The 27,473-nt window shown below is 46.1% G+C and overlaps 1 protein-coding gene across 4 annotated transcripts in view; it reads right to left on the reverse strand.

Annotated features, from left to right (window-relative positions):
• The window catches only part of ATP7B (ATPase copper transporting beta), a 479,681-nt gene that overhangs the window by 240,641 nt on the left and 211,567 nt on the right, over nt 1-27,473 (reverse strand). For all 4 annotated transcript variants that reach the window (XM_085621784.1, XM_085621786.1, XM_085621783.1 and 1 more), the window contains one exon: nt 144-1,395. In XM_085621784.1, coding sequence (XP_085477910.1) covers nt 144-1,395 — 1,252 coding nt within the window. The remainder of the gene's footprint in view (nt 1-143; nt 1,396-27,473) is intronic.

A 27,473-nucleotide genomic window follows, 5' to 3' on the forward strand; every position in this document is an offset into this window, starting at 1 on the left:
CAAGATGATTGTGAGATGTTGTAGTCCTGTTTATCCTAAAGTTAAGAGAGGAGATTAAACATAACATAACATCAATGTAGGGACACATCAATCCGAGAAGCAAACAAAATACGTTTTGACCTTTGTAAGTACTAAATACATACCAGAATCCAGGGAAGCATCAAACCCCATGTCTTCCACTGCAGCTCTTAAGTCTTCAGCATTAGTTTGACTTGAATCATATAGAAAAGTGCCAGTGCCTTCCTCCAAAGACACAGATACCAGATGCACTCCTTTCCTTTGAGAGATCATGCCTTCTATTGATGATACGCAGGAGTTGCAGGTCATCCCTCTGATTGTGATCACAGCTCTACTGCTCGTCCCTTGTGCTTGGTCTACTGAAGTCCGGGACAATGAATGAAATGGAGTTCTTGACGAGAGAGTCTCTAAATTACCCTGAATGTTTCTTGGGAGAGTCACTTTGAAATCACCTGGTGGTAGGGCCTCAATAGCTTGTTTTAGGGATTGCTCAGTAATGATGCCTGGACAGAAATGCACCACTGCATTTTTCCCCTCAAGACACACTTTGATGCTTTGAATTCCAGGAAGATGAGAGATATTCCCTTCAATGTTAAGCACACAAGATTTGCAATGCATTCCTTCTAAGCCAAGTGTTATAGCTGTTATGCTATTCAGTTTCTGAGCACCAGGCTCTCCATTGAAGTTGATGTTTTGAAGTCCATCAGGGTTGTTCTTAAAGCTTTTCTTCTGTAAGAGGTCAACATCAATAGTTCCAAGATTTACCGGGTCTGGTTTGGTCTTTATGGTGGCCTCAAAACCCATATTTTCAATGTAGTTCCTAAGGTTTTCTGGCTGAATAAGATGAGGCTGGTAAGTAATGACTGCTTCTTGGCTACTGAGTGACACTTTGATTTTCAGAACACCCTGTAATTTACCAATCTTGCTTTCAATAGAATTGACACATGATTGACACGTCATACCTTTCACTCGTATCTTGATTAATGATTCACCACTGCTCGAGGTCAAAGGTGAGACGTCTCTCGACGAGCCAGACTCTGCTCCTTCTACAATTTTAGCTTCAAAACCCATGTCTTCTATTTCCAGGCAAATATTTTGGGGGCTTATTTCCGATGGCAAATATGTTATCACTGCATTGTTTTGTTCAAGGGATATCTTTAAATTCACAATTCCATTCACTTTGGAAATCCTGCCATCTATACACTCAACACAAGACTGACAGGTCATGCCTAAGATGGCAACCACTACAGTACTGGTGCTGGGGGGCGGAGTGAAAAGATGCTCTTGGCTTCCTTCATAGCCTATGTTATCATAGGCCAAACTTGATTTCATTTTTAGTAATGTAACATACACAGTAGCATCAGTAGTTGATAAAGCCTGTTAAGGAATACAAAGAAATGAAGTTATTTAAGCAATATGGTACAATTTTCAGGGCTGTCCTGCGATGCGAAGATCACAAGGCAGTGTCAAAATGTGATTATATTTTTCACAACTACCACAGAATTTAAAAAATATAATGCATTCTATATGAACAACTAAGTAAACAGACTTTCATAATACTCTAGTGAATATTATGTTTTGCACTTTTCTGATACCTCGTTTTTAATTTTGAAACCATGCATAAACTTCAGGATTTCCCACGGTTTATAAAAAAAATAGCACTACATTACATTTACTTTCTAGCCAAAGAAGAACAAGCAGCACCTTTGGGGTCGGATTTCGCAGTGTCATTGAACATGTCTGTGTGCTCATGAAACATCTGCAAACAATGGATAAACATTAACAAATTGGATCGAAGGCAGCACTCTCTTTATGCGTGAAAATAACATTACAGGACACATTGACTGCAAGGGTCTAGTGTCACTTGAGAGCCTATAAAATTAAATCAGGTTTTACCACAAGCATAATTTGAAGGAAAAAAAAAACTTTCAGCCATCCACCAGAAATGTTATGCAACTGTTCAATTTTGGTCAAACTCTGTTCAGATATCTGAGATGTTAAAAGAATGGTGGGGTTTTAAGAAATCAACATTTTTTCCCATTTTGTAATTGTAAATGTATTTTTATAGCGCTTATGAGACCTGACAAGGAAATGAGGCGCATTTACCATATGGTACATTTTTTATGGTTTAGAATAACAGTAATTAACTTATTATATGCATAAATATACACATGCCACTTATTGTAGTTATTAGAAGCAGGCATAAACCTTTATATATGCATCTATTTGTACATAGAAGCATGGTCTGATATATACGTGTATCCTGTGGTGTAATATATCATTTTCCCCTTGTATAACTATATTTGTTTAGAGCAAGTTCAAAGTACAATGATTTGTTCTTGTACAACAAGAGCCCTTTTCCATACCATGAGAAATATTGTTTGTCATGTCTGAGTATACTGTTGTGGTAGTTATGAGTATAGTTGTCATGTGGGCAAGAGACAGCTTTTGACTAATCTTCGGAAGTAGCGATGGCTGTCTGTAGATCTTATGTTTGTGCGTTGGGAATTCCATAGTTTGGCTGCCTGAACAGAGAAAGATGTTCCACTCATGTTTATTTTCTTGTATGTAGGAATTGTGAGGTGGGGAGTCATTCTTAAGGGTAGGTTCCTTTGTAGTATGTATTTGTTGATTTTCTCCCTGATGAAGAGTGGTCCTTTGCCATGCATTGCTTTGTGGGTGATACAAAGTAGCTTCAGGGATGATCTTCTGGCAACTGATAACCGGTGTCCCCCCCTCAAAGCAGGAGGCATGTGTGCTTGTGGCTTTATATGTAGAAGGATTCTAGCAGCAGCGGTCTGAATTTTTTGAAGTCTTCTCATAGTTGATAAAGATGAGCTGTGATACAGACCATTAGTGTAGTCCAATTTTGATAGGACAAGAGGGATGCTAGCTTGAACTTTGTGTGGGAGTCCTAGGTGAGGGAAGATGTGTCACAGTGCTTCTTACCTTCCCCAGTGAATAGCATTTAGACTGTTTTTAAGACACTTGAGATGGGGGGGTCACACCACTTGGCCACAAACTACCACAGTGCCTCAACTCACAGTCATTTTGTTGTGAGTTGTGGTAATCTGGCTGTGAAGAAATTCTCATAAAGATTTTGTTTTATGTCCTAGTTTTTTCCCCCAAACCTTTTTTTTTTCAATTATTATTATTAAAAGATATTTGTATTGGCAGTTTTGTAAATCTGTACATTGAGTGCAATAAGGATACAAAAAGAACCAGAAAATGTTGCATCATCAATTAATGTCTAATTTCCGAAGTGTATGCTCCACCAAACAATTTACATCATGGTAAGTATCTGGGAAGTCATCTAACCGTGGTTCAACATATATATTATCTACTGGCGGTCGCCAGTAGATAGTTATAGTTAGGACCGTGTTTCCATAGGAAATCTGAAAATTCTATTTTGAATAACTTTGGTGCCGGTTGACGAATCCTCGCGAAATTTTCAAAACTAATGGGGTGCTCCGCTCAGCTCCTACCCTGAAAGTCTCGGGGGAATTCGTCAAGCGGGGGCCGAGAAAAAAGGGGGGTCCCAAAACGCGTTTTCCCCATGCATTTTCCCATAGGACCTTTAGTCGAAGGTACAGCCCGAACGGCTGAACAGAATTACTTGAAATTTGGCAGAGAGGTAGTCCTCTTTTGCATATATGGAGTCAATCTGTTCAGTAGTTCCTGAGAAAATTGCAGTTAAAAGCACATACATATCTATAGCCGCGCACCGTGCGCACACCGTGCGAGCACCGTGTGAGCACCCAAACGTGCGCGAGCGTAATTCTGATTGGTGGTTACATGTTAGTCAACGTTCGAATTGGTCGAAATCAGGAAGTGTCGGCCGCCATTTTGTTTGTTTTCAGTGCGAGAGTGAAAAAGGAAGGTGGCGAACGTGAAAAGGGGGCAGGGTAGAGAGTTCCTGACCCCCTAGCCTTTGTCAGGGGCTCCCTGAAGGACCCCGAAGGCAGAACATTTTTTTAAATTGTTTTTTTTTTTTTAAATCGCGGGGGTGCGTGCACCGTGCGCGCACGGTGAAAAACCAAAAAAAAGAGAAAAAAATGTAATACGTAGTTTATTGTAAAATAAATATATAAAAAACATAATAATACATACATAACTTAGCATTTGAAAAACCGTACAAATTCACTGAAAAAACCATAGGTTTCACACACGTTATAGTTAGGAATTTGCATTTAAAAAACTTTGCAAATTCACTTAAAAAACCATAGGTTTCACACATGTTATAGTTAGGTGAATATTTCACTCGTAAAAAACCAATGAAATTCCCCCGTTATAGTTAGTTCAGATAACTATAACTCGCGTGACCGCCACTCTATCACAAGGTTGATGTCATCAGTGATGTCATGAGTGATGTCACTGACCATGTCATGAGTGATGTAATATGTGACGTCATCAGCAGTGGATTGCGGGCACGCGAGTTATAGTTATCTGAACTAGCTATAACGGGGGAATTTCATTGTTTTTTTACGAGTGAAATATCCACCTAACTATAACATGTGTGAAACCTATGGTTTTTGAAGTGAATTTGCAAGGTTTTTTAAATGCAAATTCCTAACTATAACGTGTGTGAAACCTATGTTTTTTTCAGTGAATATATGTTATAGTTAGGACCTATTTTCCATAGGAAATCCGCAACATTCTATGTGGAATAACGTTGGCGTCGATTGATGAATTTTCGCGAACGTTTCCAAACTTTTGGCCAGCTCCGGTCCGCTCCTATCCTGAAAATTTCACGGTGATTCGTCAAGCGGGGGCCGAGAAAAAAGGGGGGTCCCAAAACGCGTTTTCCCCATGCATTTTCCCATAGGACCTGTTGACGCAGCTACAGCCCGAAGTGCTGAACGGAATTACACCAAATTTGGCAAAGAGGTAGTCCTCAGTTCAGACTCGTGCCTTTTGCTTAAATGGTGTAAACCCGTTCAGTAGTTCCTGAGAAAATCAAAAGTAAAATCACATATATATCTGGGCGGAGCCTAACCACACATCTCATTGTGAGATCTGATTGGCTGTCAGCACTTCATCCAAGAAGTGTTGGCAGCCATCTTGGGACCAATATACATGATAGCACCTCATTAAAAAGCATTGCAGTTAATAGAAGGTTTTAAGACTTTAGTTACATTATAAATCGTTTGTTGATGGTACCATACTCATTTTAGGAATTGTGGTGTGTTCTAAGGTGATTTTACCATGTGAAAAAGCCTTCTGCTGTGATATCATGAATCATGTTTGAGAGAAAACTATTTTCTCATACTTTTCCCACAGTGGTTTGGAAGGTGATCTATAAGCTAAACTGAGAGCATATTTTCTGTAAATTCACATTATCTTTCTCAGTCATGTGAGAATGAAGTCTGACATTCTCAGTAAAACATGTACATCCAACAAGGGCAGAGACTGTCAGTTGATTCCTTTGTGTTCTACTGCAGCTTCCCAGAGTGTTCTAAAGAACAACTAGAGCGCTAACAGTCCTACTTATGACAAACGTATGGCACACCTGAAGCCATCTTGGTTGGAATAAAGTGGTAACTCTTAAAACATTTAATTTTAAAAGGAACAAAATGAGAGAGTTAATTTTGCCATAGAAAGTATGATTAGTGCTGCAGAAAGAAAAATTAGGGAACATTTTGAGTGACTTCTCAAATCCTCTTCTATTTCATTAAAAAATTCAGACATGCAGACGGAAACATGCACTTTCAATACCAGCAGCAGACTTCCCTGTTGAGCAGTAGCTTTACTACGGTGATCTAATAAGCAACTAAAGTGCTAACATTCTGAATTTATGGCAAATGTGTGACACATCTGAATGCCTTCTTGATGGAATCAAAGTAAAAAACTGAAAGTATTTCCTACTGAGGAGACTGTAGTAAATGAGGAAATTAGGAAACATCATAACAAATAGGTCTCAAAAAAAGGCCACCAGAGACAAAAGAGCCCAAATGTAGCCCAAATATCACCCAGATGTAGCCCAAGTATAGCCCAATGACAGAATGTCCCAGAGTGTTCTAACGAACAATTAGAGCGCTAACAGTCTTACTTATTACAAAAGTATGGCACACCTGAAGCCATCTTGATTGGAATAAAGTGGTAACACTTAAAACATTTAATTTAAAAAGGAACACAATGAGGGGGTTCATTTTGCCATAGAAATTATGATTAGTGCTGAAGAAAGAAATATTAGGGCACTTTTTGAGTGACTTCTCAAATCCTCTTCTATTTCATTAAAAAATTCTGATATGCAGACTGAAACATGCACTTTTAATACCAGCAGCAGACTTCCGTGGTGAGCAGTAGCTTTACTACAGTGATCTAATGAGCTACTAGAGTGCTAACATTCAGAATTTATGGCAAATATGTGACATATCTGAATACCTTCTTGATGGAATCAAAGTAAAACACTGAAAGCGTTTCCTACTGAAGAGACTGCAGTAAATGAGGAAATTAGGAAACTTCATAACAAATAAATCTCCCAAGATGGCCACCAGAGACAAAAGAGCCCAAATGCAGCACAAATATCACCCAGATATAGCCCACATGTAGCCCAATGACAGAAGTGTGCAAAACACTTATTTGTTGTGTATTTGTAGTTTTATATAGTGCAGACTTGTCAGGTATTGGAGTGCTTTACATGAGCATTGGTTACATCACACATGAACAAATTCATTTTGGTTGTAGACATGGGAGGATTAAGTGATTTGACCAGAATCACAGAATGTTGAGCTGAAGCAGAAAATCCAACCTGGTTCCCCAGTTGCAAAGTCTGCAGCTCTGGAAGTAACACCACATCCTCTCCCCTAGGTGCAACATTTAATCAAGTGGTCAACTGGATAAAAAAACATAAAGATTACAAATAATGTAAAAGTTCTTTGTCGCTATTTGAAAACTCAGAAAATATGTCCTGATTTTAGTTTTTGAGAGCACTAACCATCATTTTGATGCAAATAAGACCCTCTCATATATGTAATTTCTAAAGGAAATACTCTAGGTATTACAGTTTTGATTACATCAAGATGACGTCAGGCGTTCCACACTTTTGTAATAAATATAGAATGTTAGCAATCTAGTTGTTCATTGGGATACTGTTGAGAGGCAGAGGCCAGGGGCACGGACTCTGAAAATTGAAGGCAGGTAGGAGAGTGCAGAGGCAACAATTTGACCACACTGGGCAGGCAGGAAGGGCAGTGGCAGCACAACAGACTATGGAGGGCAGTGGAAAGGAGGGCAGAGGCAACAAACCAACAATACAGGACTGGCAAGAGAGGCTGTGGCAATATAATAGACCATTGTGGGCAGAAGGAAGAGGCAGTGGTAGTACAACCATACATGCCAACAGACCCGTTTCAGCCAGGAAACGTCCAATGTTTTTAAGCTCAAATGGGCTTTATTTGATCTGTCTCCTGTCTACAATCTCCTCTTTTTCAATGTAACTCAAAGGGGAAAATCAATACCCCAGTTTTTTTTCAAAATCTCCCTCTTACCAAGTTCAAAATGTTCACAAGTATGGTACATTGGATCATGGTAGGCAGGAGGAATTGGGGTAAGAACATGGACTCGGATAACAGAGGACAGGAGGGACATGGAGAGGTGCACCAAACTGACCCTACAGGGCAGGCATCAGGGTTTGCAGCAACACAATACACCACACAGCGCATGTGGGACGGGAGTGCAGCACAACAATCCATAGAAAGCAATAGGGAGGGGACAGGACCATGCACATGGACAACAGAGAACAGAGGGGAAAGAGGCAATGGTAGCTAGCTGACCATAATGGACAGACAGGAGAGAAAGCTGCATAACAGACCATAAAGGGCAGGAGGGATGGATCAGGGGCATTACAATGGAACAGACAAGCCAGGAGGGAGGGAATAGGGGTCTGCACATGGAAACAGAGGGCTGGGGGCAAGGGGGCAGGGCAGGAGCAGCAAGATGACCATGGAGGTCAGGCAGGATGGGCACTAGAAACAAGACACACCATGGAGAGCAACAGTGAGACTATGATGGCATACACACAGACCATGGAGGGAAGGTGGGAGGGGGTCAGGGGCAGCTAGCTGACCACACAGGGAAGGTGGGAGGGGCCATGGCAGCACAGAAGACCATGCATGGCAAGCGGGAGGGTTAGTGGCAGCACAATGGCTATGATGGGCAAGAAGGATGATGCAGGGGCATGCACAAAGGACCATGGAGGATAGAAGGGAGGGTCAGGACCTGGGCACAGACAAGAGAGTTCAGGGGGAGGGGCCTCACAACAGACCGCGTGGGGCAGGCAGGAGGAGCAGTTGCAGCACAACAGACCAGGGAGGGCAGAAGGGTGTGGCAGTAAAATGGACCATGGAGGACAGGAGGAAGGGGATAGGGGCATGGCATGTGGACAGGCAGGGTGGAGGTGACAGGGACAGGTTACAGTCATCTGACAATGCTAGGCAGGTGGAAGGGGAGTGGCAGCTCAACAGAACACTCAGAGTAGATAGGAGTGGCAGGTCCATGGAACATGGTGGGCAAAAAGGATGGAGCAGGGGCATGCATAAAGACATCGGAGGGCAGGGGGAAGGAGAATAGGGGCAGCAAGCTAAGCACAGAGGCTAAGCAGGAGGTCAATGATGGGCCATAGAATTGGGCAATGTAGGGCAGGGGGAGTGGACTGGTACATCATGCTAAATGGAGGGCAGTGGCAGCTCATCAGACCATGCATGGCAGGAGGGAGGAGGCTAGTCCATGGATTCAGACAACAGAGGATAGGGAGGAGGTGGATGGGGCAGCAATCTAACTGTTCAGAGAAGCTGGGTATTAGGAACTTTATTGTTTTTAAAATGTGTGTCTGTGCGAACTACTTAAAATATGAACAAGTATGCAGCATAATCTCACTTTTATTCAGGAAGAAGAGGACGTTTGTGACTGTGACTCTGGGCTCACTTGGCAGAAACACCCCCTGACCCTCGACCCCCATCGCAAAATGTAATGCCCGTGAAAAGGGTAGGTGGACGCAGTGTTATATAGAACATAGTCCTGAGAGCACGATTGAAAATGAAAACTAGATATAGTATATGGTATAAACTATGCACCAAAAAGTGTGATATAAGATAAACCGGGGCGTGAAATATAATATGCAATACATTGTGCGCAATGACAGATTCATTGGAGAGTGCGAGATAGCACAGGCTCTAGCGCGTGCTATGCGATATGCGCCTTGGAGTGTAATATGCACAGGGCAGTGTTGTGTAACCTAACTAGTCTCTAAAGTTGTAATATAAAATATGTGCTGGGGAGTGTAACGTTGCATATGCACTGTGACAAAGATATGGATCCCAGATTGTAATATGTATGGCATAGCGCTGTGCGTTATGACATAGGCATCGAGGAAGGCACGTTAGATGGGGCAATATAACCCGTGCGAAGGCAAGTGTGGCATGACATTTTCATGGGGTGGTGTTACAGTGCACATGGGCTAGAGAGTGTCATAGCATACGCACTAGCTGGTGGAATACAAAACAGAGGTGTGAGGCACTCGGCGGGCACTGGTGGGTGTAACACAGCATTGGGCTCAGCCCGGAGCACGCTGTGACTCTCAAGTGAGGTTCGTCTCCTTTCCAGAGAGTAAAATAAAAAGTATTACACATCCGGCGGTGGATGTGTATTTTATTAACCGTGAGGGGGGTTTCTTGCATAGTTTGGTCGAATTTTTGTCGAATCCCCTTTGAATGGCTTGGTGTGCATGTATATTAAATGTGCCCGTCTATAGCTACCCATGTTTGTATAAATAAACAACAAGGGTGTCTACTTGGAGAGTACCTACCGGCGGGGGCGCCGGGATTAGGCACGGTAGGGCGTCAGACACGTCAGAGCTTCACTAGCAGTGTAAATACATTCCATGTGGATTCATTCTATGCATAGTCGCCTTTTAATGAATATCACGCAAATCGTCATGGTGATAGGTACATACGGTTTGTCCAGCATTTCCTAGGTGTTTCTATAAATATATATATTTTTTAAATAATAAAAAACAAAGGCCGGCCTCGGGGATGGGGTCCCCGGGGCCATAAGTGGCCATAAGTGGCCTGAGGAGGGGGGCCACGCAGACCCCTCCTAAAGAATAAAAAAAAAAGGCCATGACCCGGGGGTTGGGGTCCTCGGGGTCGATTAAGGCCTTGGGAGGGCCAAATGTATGTTTTTCAACAAAAAAAATTAGGGAGCAGGCCCTGGGGGATGGGGTCCCCAGGGCCAGTAAATTAGAAAAAGAAGGGGGGCCACACAGCCCTCCTTCTTAAAAAAATAAAAAAAATAAAGGACCGGCATCGCGCCGGAGGCCACGCCCCCTCCTTGCAGCACTCTGCAAACAAGCCCTGTGGCGAGTTTTAAGTTGGGGAAATAATTCCCCTTCAATCCTAAGGGACCCTGGGGGCCAACTAGCCCACCAGGTGCTTCCAGTAAGCGCCACTGCGCTGCGTTGCAGAGAGGTGGTCTAGGCCGTGTCCCTTTTTACATCTCTCTGCAACGCAGCTCTGTGGCGCTTACTGGAGGTACCTGGTGGTCTAGTTGGACCCTAGGGACCCTCAGGATTCAAGGGGACTTAATCTCCCAACTTAAAACGGCCACAGGGCGTGTTTACACAGTGGGGAAGTGAGGGGACGGGGCCTGAGGTGAGGTGTGCAAACACGCCCTGTGGCGCGTTTTAAGAGGTAGTTTTAATCCCCTGCCCTATTATATCCTAGGGGCTTACAGAGGAGGTCATGCTGATCACATGGGGACCCCAACGCATAGTGTTCCCTAGTGTATGTAGGTGTTTTCACTGTATTCTGAGTGTCTTTTAACATAGCACTGGCTCTAGGACTGGTTAGTCAGACTCAGTTACCACCAGTATCCGTCTGAAAAAGTTGAGGGTACAGGATGATTTTGCAACAAGGCTTCTTTCTGCTCTTCTGTTTGTTCTTTCTGCACGTTATCCTTCTTCCTGCACTTTTCTTCGTCTTTGAGGACTTCTGTTGCTTCTTTCTGCGTTTCATTTTTTTCTTTCTGTGCGTTTTTTCTTCTTTCTTCACATGTCCTATCTCTGTAGGCATAGTTAGAAATTAGCATTTAAAAATCCTTTGAAATTCACTGAAAAAAACATAGGTTTCAGGCACATTATAGTTAGGTATTAGCATTTAAAAAACCTTAGAAATTCACTGAAAAAAACATAGCTTTCAGGGGCGTTATAGTTAGCTGGACTTTTCACTCGTACAAAACCATTGAAATTCCCCCGTTATAGTTAGTTCAGCTAACTATAACTCGCACGCCCGCAATGCACTGCTGATGACGTCACATATTACATCACTCATGACATGGTCAGTGACATCACTCATGACATCACTGATGACATCTCAAATGACATCACTGATGACATCATCCTTGTGATAGAGTGGCAAACCTCCTCTCCCCCTAATATAACCTTTGATACACACATTCAAAAATAGAAACTAAAATTTTCAAAACAATGGACATAGCAATACCAGTTACTACAACCTATTCAGTAATTCTAAGATCCACAAACACATCCACTCATTCACCAACAGTCCTATACAGTCACTCATACATGTACTCACTCATCATATGTACTCATACACCTATACATCCTGTTACACAACGCCACTCATCCATAGAGTTACTCACATACATAGTCACTCATGCTAATAAAGAATCAAACATCCATTTACTTGCATATACAGTTATACACAGACCATCGCACTTACTTCTACAGAAACTTACACATACTTAGTCTTTTAAACAATCACTTATAGAAACACATACTTATTCATACAGGAACTCTTTCAATCTCTCACTCTCACATATCCTCCTTATATACACCAATAGTCACATATACTAGTTTAAAACATATGTAGTTACTCATAAAGACACTATTGAGACAGTCATTCACTCACTAACACACCCATGCACACACTCATCCACCCATACAGTCCTGCACACATGCTGTCTTCAACACATACAAACAGTGAGTCACTCATTCATGCACCTATGCACTACGTAATACCCCCACCGAACCATACAGACACTCATACTGATACTCAAAAAACCAACTAATAACCTATATAGACACTCATATAGCTACTCACCAACCCATGCAGCCACTTATACACAAAGTGAGAGACTGATACTTACATATTTAAACATTACCCACTAAGCCATGTATTCACTAAGATACACCTAATCAGTTAGTTATACAATCAATTTTTCAAAAACAAATCATCCATTTAGACACTTATATACCCATTTATTCTTCCATCGACCTTGAGATATACATATATAAAACATATGTAATTTTCAGAAAAACACACGTCCACTGGATGATGTCATCAGTGATGTCATTTGAGATGTCATGAGGGATGTCATGAGTGATGTCACTGACCATGTCATGAGTGATGTAATATGTGACGTCATCAGCAGTGCATTGCGGGCGCGCGAGTTATAGTTAGCTGAACTAACTATAACGGGGGAATTTCAATGGTTTTGTACGAGTGAAAAGTCCAGCTAACTATAACGCCCCTGAAACCTATGGTTTTTTCAGTGAATATATATAGATATATGTATATATATATATATATATATATATTTTTTTTTTCTTTATTGGTTTTGATGAGTATACAGAACAGATGTAGGATACATAAAATATTGTTGATTAATACAACTTATTTAGTTTCACAAAACTAATCAATTCTTTGTTCAATCGGGAGGAGGAGCCTAGCGCGCAACCAAGATGGCCGCGTAGGTGCGAGGCTCTCGAGGACCTCCGCAACCTCCCACGACTATCCTGAATTTATCCTGTCTCGGATGAGGGGAATGTGTTGGTGAGCCTGAGCTGAGGTGGCACCCGTTTCCCGTTGTCAAATCGGACCTCGGACACCGGAGTGAGCACCGATTGAAGTCTGCGGCCTTCTCCTCGCCAGACCCCGGATTTGCGCTGAGGGGTGACCCAGTGACAAAGTGAACAACAGCTGCGGGCCGGGCCTGGCGAGTCGCGCACCCCGCGCTTTCGCTTTCGCACCCCCTTGCAATCACTGCAGGGTTGGGTCGCGGGGCTCTTTGTGTTGGTGTGGTCTCGCTGGGAGACTTGGCCTGCCCACCGGCTGTGACCCACCCCGCCGATCGGGGGTGGCCCCCCCCGGAGCTTGTGGCCCTGATTGCCTGCGCTTCATGGCGTGACTGGTGCGACAGGGAGACTAGTGGCCATGGCCACCAAACAAGATGGAGACCGGGCAAAGACCAAGCCGACCCGGCGTGGCACCACCCATCAGGCCAACAGTATGGACCGCTATACCCTCCAGAAGGGATCTCCCGGGGGACCGCACAAATCCCCTGAGGACCCTCCTGATGCCCCGGACCTGCCCACGGATCTGACTCTGCGGGATGTCATGGGCGCCATTGCCGAGATGAAGGCCTCGGTAGGCCAGCGGTTCGACACACTGGCACAGAAGATCGACTCAGTCCTCGTGGATGTTGGCCTGGTGAGGGCCGATCTTTCCAAGACCAACGACCGAGTTGATTCTTTGGCCCACACCGCATCGGGCCTTACTACTGATGTGGCGGCGCTACAAACAGAGGTGCGCCGGCTTAGTCAGGCAAGCGCGCTTATGGATCGGCGCCTGGAGGACTCCGAGAGTCGGGCCCGGAGAAACAACATCCGCATCATCGGAGTACCCGAGGGACGGGAGGAAGCGGCGGCGGACCTATTTGTGGAGGACCTGATCGCTACCCATCTCCAGCCACGGGGGCTGAGTAAATTCTTCGCGGTGGAGCGGGCCCACAGGGTTCCCGGGGGAAGGCCGAAGGTCGGAGCCCCTCCGCGGCCCCTCATTGCCCGGATTTTCAACTTTCGGGATAGAGACGCTATCCTGCAAGCCTCCAGACTGTTGGGGCCGGTTAAGCTTGACAACATGGAGGTGAACTTTTATCCGGATTTCACCCCAGCGGTCCAGAAGCAGAGACTGAGCTTCCAAGGCGTCAAGCGCCGTCTTCGGGACTTGAACCTTAAATACGCAATGCTCTTCCCAGCCAAGCTGCGAGTGGAGGTAGAGGGTCGCACGCACTTTTTTGATCGCCCCGAAGCGGCCGGAGACTGGCTGGACACTCTGTCTGGGGATCGTGATCTGGGGGGCGGGGGGGGCGGCGGGGGGAGACGGCACACTGGATCGGGACTGAGGGGGTGATGTTGGGCTTCACTCTGGACAAAAATTTTGCCACTCTCGATTAAGCATCTGTCTGTATAATTTCCCCTCCTATGGAGGTTGTGTGGGGTCTCTTGGGGGTTCTCCCTCTCCTCTAGGGGGCTTAGCTAGTTTTTATTATATATATGGGGTGACAGGCACACTGCACGTTGGGGGGCTGTTTGGGCTCATGCAGGGGTGCAGGGAGGGGGGAGTTTTGTTGGGGTGGGTGGGTAGGGATGGGGGGGTGTTGTTCGTTTTCACCACAAGGCAAAAGTATCATTGTGCTAGCTCTATAGTGCTCTCGGGGGGACGAATGGTGGCTCTTGTCTATGATGGGGGGTAGGGAACTAACTCTGTTGTCCTGGAACGTGAATGGACTGGGGGACAGGATTAAACGTGGGGTGGTCCTGCAGTTCTTGAAGCGAATCTCGCCCGATGTAGTTTTTCTGCAGGAGACACACCTCATTGGCAACTCCTTCTGCGCCATGAATCGGCGTGGCTATCGCCTAGTGGCCCATTCGGGCTTTACGTCTGGCTCAAGGGGTGTGGGCATCATGGTTAAGAACTCGCTTCCGCTGGAGATTGATGAGGTGCTCCATGACGACAGGGGACGTTACGCGGTCTTGGTGGGAAGGATGGAGGGCAAAGTGGTGGTTTTTGTGACAGTATACGTCCCACCGGGGCTGCAGTCGACTACCTTTGCGGACCTGGGGCGCCTCCTCCTTGGCCTTCCGGGGGGGATTCTGGTGGTGGGGGTGGATTTCAATGCGGTGGTTTCCGGGACTGTGGATCGTCACCCCCCTAGGGACCTCCCCCGGGCCCAAGCGTGGCTCTCTGGTCTATTGGACACTTTGGGATTGGTGGATTGCTGGCGTTTAAAACATCCCACGCAGTTACAGTATACCTTCCATTCGGGGGCCCATGGTAGTCTCTCACGACTAGATTATGTCCTGGTCCCGGCGGCCTATGTTGGGAGGGTGGGAGAGGTGCGCCATTTGGCACGGGGTATCTCGGACCATTCCCCGCTCCTGTTACACCTGGACCTTTTTACGAGGGGTGAGGGTAGGGTGGTCCCGATCAATCCCTGGTACTTGCGCGACCCCACTATTCGCGCTGAATTGATTAAATCCCTCCAGCGCTACTTTGACGAGAATGTGGGGTCCGTGCCTTCGGCTGTCTCACTGTGGGAGGCATTCAAGACAGTACTACGAGGAGAGGCCCTGTCCCTCATTTCCCACACCCGGAGGCGCGAGCGGGAGGAGGTGACCCGGGTGGAAGCTGAGATAGCCGAGTTGGAGGGTAATCTAGAAAGTGGGGTGACGGATGCCGTATTACATGTCCTCCAACTCAAGCAAGCGGCCTATAGGGCCCTCGTCACGGAGGCAGCCAGGGGCCTCAGTAGAGAGCAACAGGGGAGATTGTATGATGTGGGTGATAAGGCTGGTAAATTGATTGCGTGGCTGGACAAAAAGGAGAGAGCGAGTCGTGTAGTCCCGCTGATTGAGAAAACAGACGGTGTGTGTGTTACTGAGCCGGAAGAAATTGTCTCCTGCTTCGCGGACTACTTCCGTGGGGTGTATTCCCCGGTGTCTTCCTGCTCTGAAGAGGATTCCTGTACCCTGCTCAGGGATATCGCGCTGCCTTCCCTTTCGGAGGAGGACAGAGTGTCGTTGGACGCCGCTCCAACCTCCGACGAAATCGCCCTCGCCATACGTTCGGTCGCTTCCGGCAAGGCCATGGGTCCTAATGGTCTCCCCATCGAGTTGTACAAATTGAGACCGGATACGCTGGCACCGCATCTCCGATCGATGTTCCTGGAGGCCCATTCGGTGGGCTCCCTCCCGCTGGACCAGCGTCTGGCTACAATCGTAGTTATCCACAAGGAGGGGAGACCTCGGGACCGGGTTACATCCTATCGGCCCATTTTGCTACTGAACGCGGAGCCTAAAATTCTCGCCAAGGTCCTGGCCAATCGGCTGGTCGGCGTGGTGGGCGAACTGATTCACCAGGATCAGTCCGGCTTTATTCCCCATCGTAACACAGCTCTTAACTTGCGGCGTTTGCATGGGGTGCTTGCACGTGTTCAGTACATACGGGAGCCGGCCATTTTGGCATCCCTGGACGCCACCATGGCGTTTGATACGCTTGAATGGCCATACATCTGGGCGATGCTTGCGAAGTTTGGCTTTGGCGCAGGGTTCATCAGTTGGGTCAAATTGCTGTATTCGGGCCCATTGGCGCAGGTGGTGGTGAACAGTAGAGTATCGGCTCCGTTCGAGCTGGGCCGGGGCACGCGGCAGGGCTGCCCCTTATTGCCGCTCCTTTTTGCGCTTGCCTTGGAGCCCCTGGCAGCGTGGCTGCGGTGGGAGCCTTCCATCCGTGGTCTCCGTTGGACCCCCGAGCATGAGGACCGCGTATCCCTATACGCTGATGACATCCTCTTGTACCTAGCTTCCCCACGTAACTCACTTATAGTACTGGTTGATGTTTTGCATTCATTTGGTCGTAACTCCGGCCTTGTCATCAACTGGGCTAAATCGTGCGTGTATGTTCTCTCTGGGGAGGCGCCCATTCTCCCGCGGGGCTGTCCGATCCAGATCGCCCCGCAGGGATTTCGGTACCTGGGTGTCTTCATTACTCTGGACCCGGAGGCCCGGTATGATCGGAACTTGCTTCCCCCCCTCCAGCGCCTGAAGGAAGATGTCACGCGCTGGCGGCGCTTGCCGCTCTCGCCGCTCGGCCGGGCGGCATTGTTTAAGATGATGTCTCTGCCGCACTTCCTCTACGCTTTGCAGAATACTATGGACCCCGTCCCAGCGCGCTACTTCCGTGAGGTGGAGAGTTTGCAGCGCCGCCTGTTCTGGGACGGGAGGCCGCGTATCGCCCTGGCGAAGCTGACGCTCCCATGGTATGACGGCGGGATTGCCCTCCCGGATATCAAACGATACTATTGGGCCTCCCAGCTGGCTGCGATTAATCACGGCCTGTATGGGCCCGCTTTAAACCCGGCATTCGAAATGGATAAGATGCTACTCCCGGGTGGGGACTATAATCGAGCGCTCTACTCCAGCACGCCCGACGCTCGGCTGACCGGCCCCACGCGTGTCATGGTGCGAGTGTGGCACGCGGCTAATGTGGCGATGGGGTGGAAGGATCGTCTGACCCGGGCGTCACCACTATACGCGTCCGAGCAGTTGGGCTCCCTGTGGACCTCGAAGGGCTTCGAGAGGTGGGACATGATAGGCATTAGCAAGGTGGGGGATCTCTGGACGAGGGGAGGATTTAAAACGTTCGAGATGCTGCAGACGGAATTCCACTTGCATGGCAGGGAGTACTTTCGGTATTTGCAGATCCGTCATGCACTGGGCTCCGTCTTCCCGGACGTTGCATCCATCCCGGAGTGTTCCCCCCTTGAGGATAGAGTGCTGGATGGACACGTTCCGGACAGCACGATCTCACTGATCTACAAAAAACTGATCAATGACCGCACGGGATTGCTGACTGCCCTTCGTGAGGCTTGGGTTGCCGATGGACTGTAGCTGGACGACGAGGACTGGACCCTTGCGGTGGCCTCCCCGAAAGAGGTGGCCATACCGGCCCGCCTTCGCTTCGTCCAGCTCAAGATACTCCACAGAGTCTACATGACGGGGCCGAGGCTTCTGCGTATGGGCTATGCTGTGGACGGGTTGTGTAAGCGTGGGTGTGGCGCTTTGGGGACCTTTCTGCATATATTGTGAGAATGCCCGGAGTTGGAGCGATTCTGGCGTGGTGTGCATGAGGTCCTGCGTGTGGTTACGCATGTGGTGCTGCTACCCGAAGTGAGGAGATGCCTGTTGAATGTGTGGGAACCTACCAACTACTCGGCGCCACAGACGTGGTGGGTGACTCTGGGATTTATGGTGGCCAAGCGTGATATTGCTCAACTGTGGGGATCTCAGAGGTCCCCGACTTTCTCGGCCTGGAAGGAACATATGGATTGGTGCATGTTTCGGGAAAAGGTGGTGTATGTTGCGAGAGGTAAGCCTGGGACATGGGTGAAAGTCTGGGGCCCCTGAAACGCCTACCGCGGGGGAATCTGTACTCCACCGTTATTGCCCGATCCGTCGCCTGCCCCATCCCCGTAGCCGACCCATCTTCCCTGTTCCGGGCATTGAGTTTTACCCAGCCCTAATCCTGATCTCTTCCCCTTCTTGATACTCCTATGGATTGGTAGGGTCCCCCTCTCAGGGGAGCACATGCTGCTATTTCTGATTGTAGATTGCCTTGTAGTTTTTGTTTTTTCTGGTTGTTATTTCAGTTTAAAATGAAACCGTACAGTGGGGTCCGGATGGTGTGGCTATCAACGCTGCTAACTCCTGTGCATCTTCCTCAGCCGCAACGCGCGCTCTACAATGTGTATCATATGCTCCTTTTGTTTACTAGCGGCCGGCCGGAAGGTTGTAGGCCCATCTTTGTATATTTTTTGAGTTTTGTAATAAACGGTTTAAAAAAAAAAAAAAAAAATTCTTTGTTCAATCAAAATAATCCCAGAACATTAACTCAGTCATCAAATCGCAGAGGATTCCTTACATAATATACTTCTATGGTGTCATGCTTGATAATCATAACAATGAACAAATAAGAGGTTACAAGATTCAACAAGCATTTGCAATGCACTAGGTCTCGCATTTACACGAGTTTGAGGTATTGGCATTGTAAACGACAATGCCTTTTATTTATGTTTTAGTTTTTAAAACATAAATGAAAGGCATCATCATTTACAATGCCAATGGCTTGAACTCGCGTAAATGCGAGACCTATTGCATTGCAAATGCTTGTTTTCTATTGTATCTTGGTATTTGTAGTGTAAAATAGATCTACGGATAAAAGACAACACGAATGTAGGGAAAGATAAAGTAAAGCTACTCGTGCACAGCATGAAAATACTTAAGATTTCTATGCCCGCGACCCCTCTTTAATAATCCTTCAAAATACTACTGAACCTGCAGGAAGAGCTCAAACAGCGTTTCCTCCTTTACTTTGCAGTCTAAGTTGCCAACATATATGGTCCTGTCTACTTCTTCCTGTTGGCTGTTCATAGTGAAACACATCCCTGGGCACCTTCGCGCATCTCGAGCTGTCACCCAGCTGTGCAACAACGTTTGGGGTGATGAATGCAGGGAAAAGTAAATAGGCCCCGGCCATGGGTTATCACTGAGTATGGTTGACAAGACACTGCCATAAAGGAAGGACTGGGAATAGAACTGGATGCAACAAGATGCTGTTGAAAGCGATGAAGGAGAAGCAGTTCAAGAATCCCGAGAGAGAAGAGGATACAGTTTCAATAAAGATCTGCTGTGATAACATTGTGAAAGATGCGCGTTATGGTAAGACTTGTCGAGCAAAACGCCACAGGGTCACAAAGAGGAGTGGTGGGGGTGGGCACAGGGAGACGAGGGGGAGAGGTGCAGGTGGGCAAAGTTAGCACAGGGACACAAAGAGTAGTGAGTGGGGCAGGCACAGGGAGACAAGGAGGCACTGCAGCTGCCGCCCTACGAGCCGCTGCTCGCTCCAGCTGCAAAACACTGTGGGAGTGAACCTTTCAGAAGAGGTGGGACATTTGTAGGCTTTGATTCTAAAAAGACACAGCAAAAGCCAACCTAATGCATTTGAGGTGTCAGACCCACACAGAGTAGATACAAGAAGCCTCGCCAAACAGCGCATGCGTGCTGCGCTAGGCTTGACCTAAAAACTAGGTACAAGCATGTCTAGAAAGGTATAGACACATACTTCCGGGTATATTTCAGTTCCCTGTAACCTCTACTTGCTGAAAGGTTGGGGAGAGGAGGCCGGGGGAGGCTGATCATGAAATCTTACTTTTCTCTGTGCCATGAAGACCTGTGCAGGCACACTTCTGAAAGACAACAGACTGTGTGAGTCCACTAACTCGCTACCAGTCACAGAGGTCTTACATCATTTTGGATTTCAAGGCGAGCAAAATGTCATCTTTTCATTTTTTACAAATTTATTTAGGGAGTTTTATATATTGCAAACTAGACTCGTTCGTATATCAGAGTCCTGTACAAATAGCAAAACAAGTTAAACATGGTTGAAAAAGAAAGAAATTAACAATAAACAAATAAACAAATAAGAATACCCTAAGCCATATGTTGTACTAATAGCAAATAAGTAGTATCAGGAAAAGCAAAATTAATAGGCAAGAAACAATGTAAATACAATCAAATCAAATGACTTAGAATACACAGGATACAGAAATGCACGTAGGAAAGGTAGTCATGACTTCTGGACCTTGTCAGCAACTAATGCTGAAGGTATCTGTTCAGCAACAACTTTTTCAATTCTTTTTTGAAGGAGGTAGTTGAAGAATAAGAACTAGTTTCAGGAAGAATTGCGTTTCATATTCTGGGGCAAGGAAATATATATATACATATATATATATATGATCCTATGCTTAAAAACTTTGATAGAAAGCAGATTTTTGAGGTAAGCAAATTTAGAGTGTTGCTGGTGTTGTAGGGTGCTCCATACAGGAGCTGCTCTTCACCTAAGCTTAGGAACGACCCAGGGCTCTCTGCTTCTTTTTTGTATAATGCATCCGGCACTCTATGCCTGAAAGGGTATTGTTTTGACTTATACTGGGTGATCTCTTGTGCCTGGACAAAGCTTAACCTCTCTGAAGAGATATAATGATGGCAAAACACGTCAGTGGTTGCTTTTATTAATTCCAGGATGGCTTGGACACTATTTTACCAATCTAAAGCATTAATACTGTGTCTGGAGTGGTAAAATGCTTTTGTCATTTTACAGCTCAGCGCGGATGGCATTGTGCTAATCCTATGCTTAAAGACTATGCTGTAAAAATGGCAAAATACTTTGTCCCTTTCTGTCTCTGAGTGGATGGCACTGTGTTAATCCTATGCTGACAAAATTTGATAGAAAAGTAAACATTTGAGGTGAGCAAGTGTTGTATGGTTCTCTATACAGGAGCTCCTCATCACCTAAGTTTGTGATCTACCCAGCATTCTCTGCTCCTTTTTATATACATATGATATATATGTATATATATATTCACTGATAGGATTCAGGGACGTTATAGTTGGTTAGACATTTCACTCGTACAAAACCAGTGAAATTCCGCCGTTATTTGAGATGTCATCAGTGATGTCACTGACCATGTCATGAATGATGTAATATGTGACGTCATCAACAGTGCATTGCGGGGGCGCAAGTTATAGTTATCTGAACTAACTATAACGGTGGAATTTCACTGGTTTTATATGACTAAAATGTCTAACTAACTATAACGTCCCTGATATCTATGGTTTTTTCAGTGAATTTCTAAGGTTTTTTAAATGCTAATTTCTAACTATAACGTGCCTGAAACCTATGGTTTTTTCACTGAATATATATATATATTTTTTTTTTTTTTGAAAATGCAATCATAGTATGCTATTATCATTGCTCAAAACCAAGAAACAAAACAGAAGAAAAATAGGGAAAAGGAAAGGAAATAAAAAAAGGGGGATAAGGGAAACTAAGCAGTTGGTGCAGAGGAGTGGTGTGAACACGACTGGGCACTGACATCCATTGGAAATTTAAACATAAACTTCCCATGACTGGGACTACTGGCGGGACCCCCCGACAGCTGACATCTCTCAGGCCCGAATATCCCCTTCTCAAAAATCAATCCCCTGGGGCACCAGGAGTCCCTGCATGCGAGACTCGAGCCACGGCATCTATTTGCAATTCGCTTTCTGACTCTCCCCCCTCACTGCTGGCTTCCGCGGGTTTCTCCCATTCAGCCAGTGCCTCTCTCCACAGTTCAGCGATTGGGCGCAATCTCACTCCCTTGGCTTCCTCCCATACCAATGCTCTGCCCTCCACCCCAGCCCATGCAATAACTCTATTGCTATTCTGCGCTTAGCTAGGCTCAGTGCAAGATCTATCAAACGATTCCCCACTTTACGTTTAGGTGGCCTGGGGAAAAGACCCAGAAGGCACGTCTGAATCGTTAAGGCCAGCTCCCTCCCAAGCACGTCTTTGATCTTGGCCAACACTGCCTCCCAGTAAGGATGCACCCATTGGCAATCCCAGGTCATATGGCCGAAGTCAGCATCCGGGTGAGACAAGTAAAGATATGTTGGGCGGAACTCCACCCCACTTCGGACGCACAGCGTTCAAATGGGCACATCATGCTGCAGATCAAGGCCTGTATTGGCATGTCTACAAGCATTAAGGATCAAATGTATTACATAGCGTCTGACGCTTGACTGGATGAAAAACAGTTACGATTTAACAAATGTGGATTAAAATAAACAAAACTTGGAGAAGATTGGATGAATTGGTGGCATTTTTTGATGTGCCCATTTGAACGCTGTGCGTCCGAAGTGGGGTGGAGTTCTGCCCGACATATCTTTACTTGTTTCACCACATGGTTGGGCAGTCCACGATTTCGGGCCAGCACGCATTTAACAATCTAAGGAAATTAATCAAGGAAAAACTTGTGAATACGAGGTGTGCACTCTGTCATTGTCTTTGATATTGTATACGGAACTGCTCGCCGACGAGTTGCACCCATGGATGAAAGATTAAAAAACAAAGGAACGTTGGATCGTTAAAATATTTTTCCTTTAATTTACATTCATTGACTACGTTTTGAAGCCACGAGGAACTTCTGTTTTAGACATTGTCTATTTGGTGTAATGTTATCAATTTACAATGCTCATACATGCAGTTTAATTCACGTTGAATATGGGATTGGACTAAGGGTAGAATATTATTGACAAACAAATACTTACGTTGTATCATGGTCTCTGTAGTTTTGTAAACACATGGAAGCAGTTTTGAAAAATCACATGAGCCCATTGGATGAACAAAAATGGGTGGGGTTTGTACGCAGGTGTTTTAAATAGCACAACATAGTGAGGCGTTCACAACGTCTTGAAACACGAATGAAAGCGGTAAAAGAAATCTTGAAGGTATGGATTCGTGTCAAACAGCTTGTGTAGATGTAATGAGGTGGTTTTTTCTCCAGCAGTATGTGTTCAGGGGGTTTTAGGATAAAAACGGAAGCTATAGGAACAAGATCAGGCTTTTACAGAATTTTGTGGATATCATGTGTATTACGGGGTGATTCGTTGTCATGTACAATATATTTTTTTACCTTTTGCAAGTATGAAACGTGACAAATTAGAGATGTTTTAAAAAACAGTGGTTAATCGATTTGTTTTAAATTTGTAGATTACCCCTGACGAAGGGCCAGACCAGGCCCGAAATGCATTGGGTTAAGGAAAAATGCTTGTTAAGGAGGACCTATGTATTATTCCATGCTGCAGATCAAGGCCTGTATTGGCATGTCTACAAGCATTAAGGATCAAATGTATTACATAGCGTCTGACGCTTGACTGGATGAAAAACAGTTACGATTTAACAAATGTGGATTAAAATAAACAAAACTTGGAGAAGATTGGATGAATTGGTGGCCTTTTTTGATGTGCCCATTTGAACGCTGTGCGTCCGAAGTGGGGTGGAGTTCCGCCCGACATATCTTTACTTGTTTCACCACGTGGTTGGGCAGTCCACGATTTCGGGCCAGCACGCATTTAACAATCTAAGGAAATTAATCAAGGAAAAACTTGTGAATACGAGGTGTGCACTCTGTCATTGTCTTTGATATTGTATACGGAACTGCTCGCCGACGAGTTGCACCCATGGATGAAAGATTCAAAAACAAAGGAACGTTGGATCGTTAAAATATTTTTCCTTTAATTTACATACATTGACTACGTTTTGAAGCCACGAGGAACTTCTGTTTTAGACATTGTCTATTTGGTGTAATGTTATCAATTTACAATGCTCATACATGCAGTTTAATTCACGTTGAATATGGGATTGGACTAAGGGTAGAATGTTATTGACAAACAAATACTTACGTTGTATCATGGTCTCTGTAGTTTTGTAAACACATGGAAGCAGTTTTGAAAAATCACATGAGCCCATTGGATGAACAAAAATGGGTGGGGTTTGTACGTAGGTGTTTTAAATAGCACAACATAGTGAGGCGTTCACAACGTCTTGAAACACGAATGAAAGCGGTAAAAGAAATCTTGACGGTATGGATTCGTGTCAAACAGCTTGTGTAGATGTAATGAGGTGGTTTTTTCTCCAGCAGTATGTGTTCAGGGGGTTTCAGGATAAAAACGGAAGCTATAGGAACAAGATCAGGCTTTTACAGAATTTTGTGGATATCATGTGTATTACGGGGTGATTCGTTGTCATGTACAATATATTTTTTTACCTTTTGCAAGTATGAAACGTGACAAATTAGAGATGTTTTAAAAAACAGTGGTTAATCGATTTGTTTTAAATTTGTAGATTACCCCTGACGAAGGGCCAGACCAGGCCCGAAATGCATTGGGTTAAGGAAAAATGCTTGTTAAGGAGGACCTATGTATTATTCCATGCTGCAGATCAAGGCCTGTATTGGCATGTCTACAAGCATTAAGGATCAAATGTATTACATAGCGTCTGACGCTTGACTGGATGAAAAACAGTTACGATTTAACAAATGTGGATTAAAATAAACAAAACTTGGAGAAGATTGGATGAATTGGTGGCATTTTTTGATGTGCCCATTTGAACGCTGTGCGTCCGAAGTGGGGTGGAGTTCCGCCCGACATATCTTTACTTGTTTCACCACGTGGTTGGGCAGTCCACGATTTCGGGCCAGCACGCATTTAACAATCTAAGGAAATTAATCAAGGAAAAACTTGTGAATACGAGGTGTGCACTCTGTCATTGTCTTTGATATAGCATCCGGGTGAGCACATCTGGGACACTGTTTCACTTCCCCTCCATAGGTCACATTCAGCCAGTGGGGCGTCATATAGGTCATATGAGTGTAGTTGAATTGGATGTATTTCAACCGAATGCTCCGGGAGTCCTTCCCCAAGTAGCGCAGAACCTTGCGCCACTCAGTGTCGGTAAAGACTCTGCCTCCAATCCTTTGCCAACGCGCCTTTAATCCGTCAAGGGGGCCGGTGGAAGCCTACACTAATGGGGCATAGAGCCATTTCACCAGGTGCCCTGCAGTGCCACGGGTGAACAATGCATGAAGGACAGGGTGCGTTTCAGGCTGCCCCCTCCCAGAACCCCACAGGTGCGCAAACGTATGCGTCAGCACCTCATAGTGCAGGAACTGACCTGGGGGGAGTCCGCTACCATCTGCCAAGACCGTGAAAGGAATCAGTTCCCTATCCAGATAGCAGTCCCCAACATTATCTTGTCCGGCGGCCGACCACCTGGCCAGCTGGGCACATATGAATATAGATTGGGGGTCCCCATGTGGCAACCCCACCAGGGGTAGCATGGAGGAATATTTTGCATGGTGCTGCCTTCCGCTGCAACATCACCTCCACGTCTGGAAGGCCGTGCTCTGAAGCAAGGAGCAGGAAGGGGTGGGCGTGGCCGGCAGCAGTAGCTTTGCCGTTACCAGCCCGCGACTCGATGCCGGGTCTGCCAGGCACGTTCCCTCCTCGTTCACTCCCTCCACCCACTGTGCCAACCACTGTAATTGGGTAGCCAACATATAAAATTCTAAATTAGGCACCCCATGTCCTCCCTCTGACATGGGAAGCTGTTAAGTTTGCAAGGGCACCCTCGGGCGTCCGTCCCCCCAAATCTTGTGCTGCAGAAGTGCATGTAGAGATCAGGAACCAGCTTCTCGGCATCAAGACCAGGAGGTTCACGAAGAAGTTCAACAGCCGGGGCAGCATATCTATTTTAGACAATGTAATCCGGGCCATAATAGGCAATTGTAAGGTACACTAGAACTGAACACAAGAACGAAGGGAACGCAATGCCCATCCCAGGTTCCCATTCCACAAATCATCCAGGTCATGGAAAATATTTATGCCCAAGTATTTAAAAGTACGTTGTGCCCAGAGTGTATCAATCGGCAGCGTCTCGGGTTTGGGCAGAGGCCCAGCTATGGGGAACAGAAGCTTCTGCAGCCCCCTCGCCTGCCTCTGTAAGGTACAGCACAAATCGTCCGCGTATAGGGAGACGTGGTGCCGACGCCCACCCAATGTCAGCCCCAGCCCCCTCCCACCCAGGCGAAACAGTTCCACCAATGGCTCCACAGCCAAGGCAAAAAGGAGCTGGGAAAGAGGGCACCCCTGCCGGGACTCCCGGGAGATCTTATACAATCTAGATATGGTTCGGCCCGTCTTGACTCTCGCAGTAGGTGAAGCATAGAGAAGCCGCACCCACCGCACCCAATCATCTCCTAATCCCATATGGCGCATCACCTCGAAAAGATATTCCCAGCTCACCATGTCAAACCCCTTCTCTAGGTTGACAGATAACACCGCCGCCTGCTGGAGCACCGGTGGATCTGCGTGATAGAGCACAGAGGAGAGCCTGCGAATATTGTAGGAGGTGTTACGAGAGGGAATAAACCTGTTTTTATCCAGGTAGATCAAGGACTTCATATGCGGGAGAAGCCTGCCCGCCAGCACCTTACTCAAGATCTTAAAGTCTAGATTGAGCATGGAGAGAGGTCGATATTCTCTGACTCCCGCATCAGGCTGCTTGGACTTAGGGAGCGGAATCACAAGTGCCGATTGGGTGGAATCTGGCAAGCCCCCTCCTCCCTCTTATGCCTCTGTATATAGCGCTACCAGACGTGGGGTCAGTACATCAGTGAACCGTTGGTAAAAATCGTCTGGGCGGCCATCAAACCCAGGCGTCTTACCAGGTGCCAACGCCGCTATTGCAGCCTTGACTTCATGCGCAGTAATCGGGCCTCCCAAGTCTTCCCATGCATCTTCCTCCAACGTACAGAGCTGCAGATGGGATAGGAAGTGTTGTATATCTGGAAAGGGGGCCGTAGTCGGGGCCCTGTACAGCCGCTTTAAGAAGAAGTCATTGATGGCCTCTGGGTCGTGCACCATGCCTCCTGTGTCCAAGCCTTACCGCGTGACAGGTGCTACCCCCGACTCGGGTTTGATTAGTCGTGCTAGCAGTCGAACCGCCCTCCCCTCCTCTCCTTGTACTTTATCTAGGTAGTCCTTATAGTTGTAGCACTTCAGCCTGCCCAATGCGTCATTATATCATGCACGCGCTTCTTGTAAGGACACCTGGGCCGAGTCATCCGTACCCTGTAAATTGTCCAGTCTACGAATAGTCCCCTCCAAGTCCAAAAGTTCCCTATTAATTTCCCTGTGTGCCCCACATGCCTGAGCC

The sequence above is a fragment of the Triturus cristatus genome, chromosome 8, assembly GCF_964204655.1.
Source record: "Triturus cristatus chromosome 8, aTriCri1.1, whole genome shotgun sequence".
Classification (NCBI taxonomy): domain Eukaryota; kingdom Metazoa; phylum Chordata; class Amphibia; order Caudata; family Salamandridae; genus Triturus; species Triturus cristatus.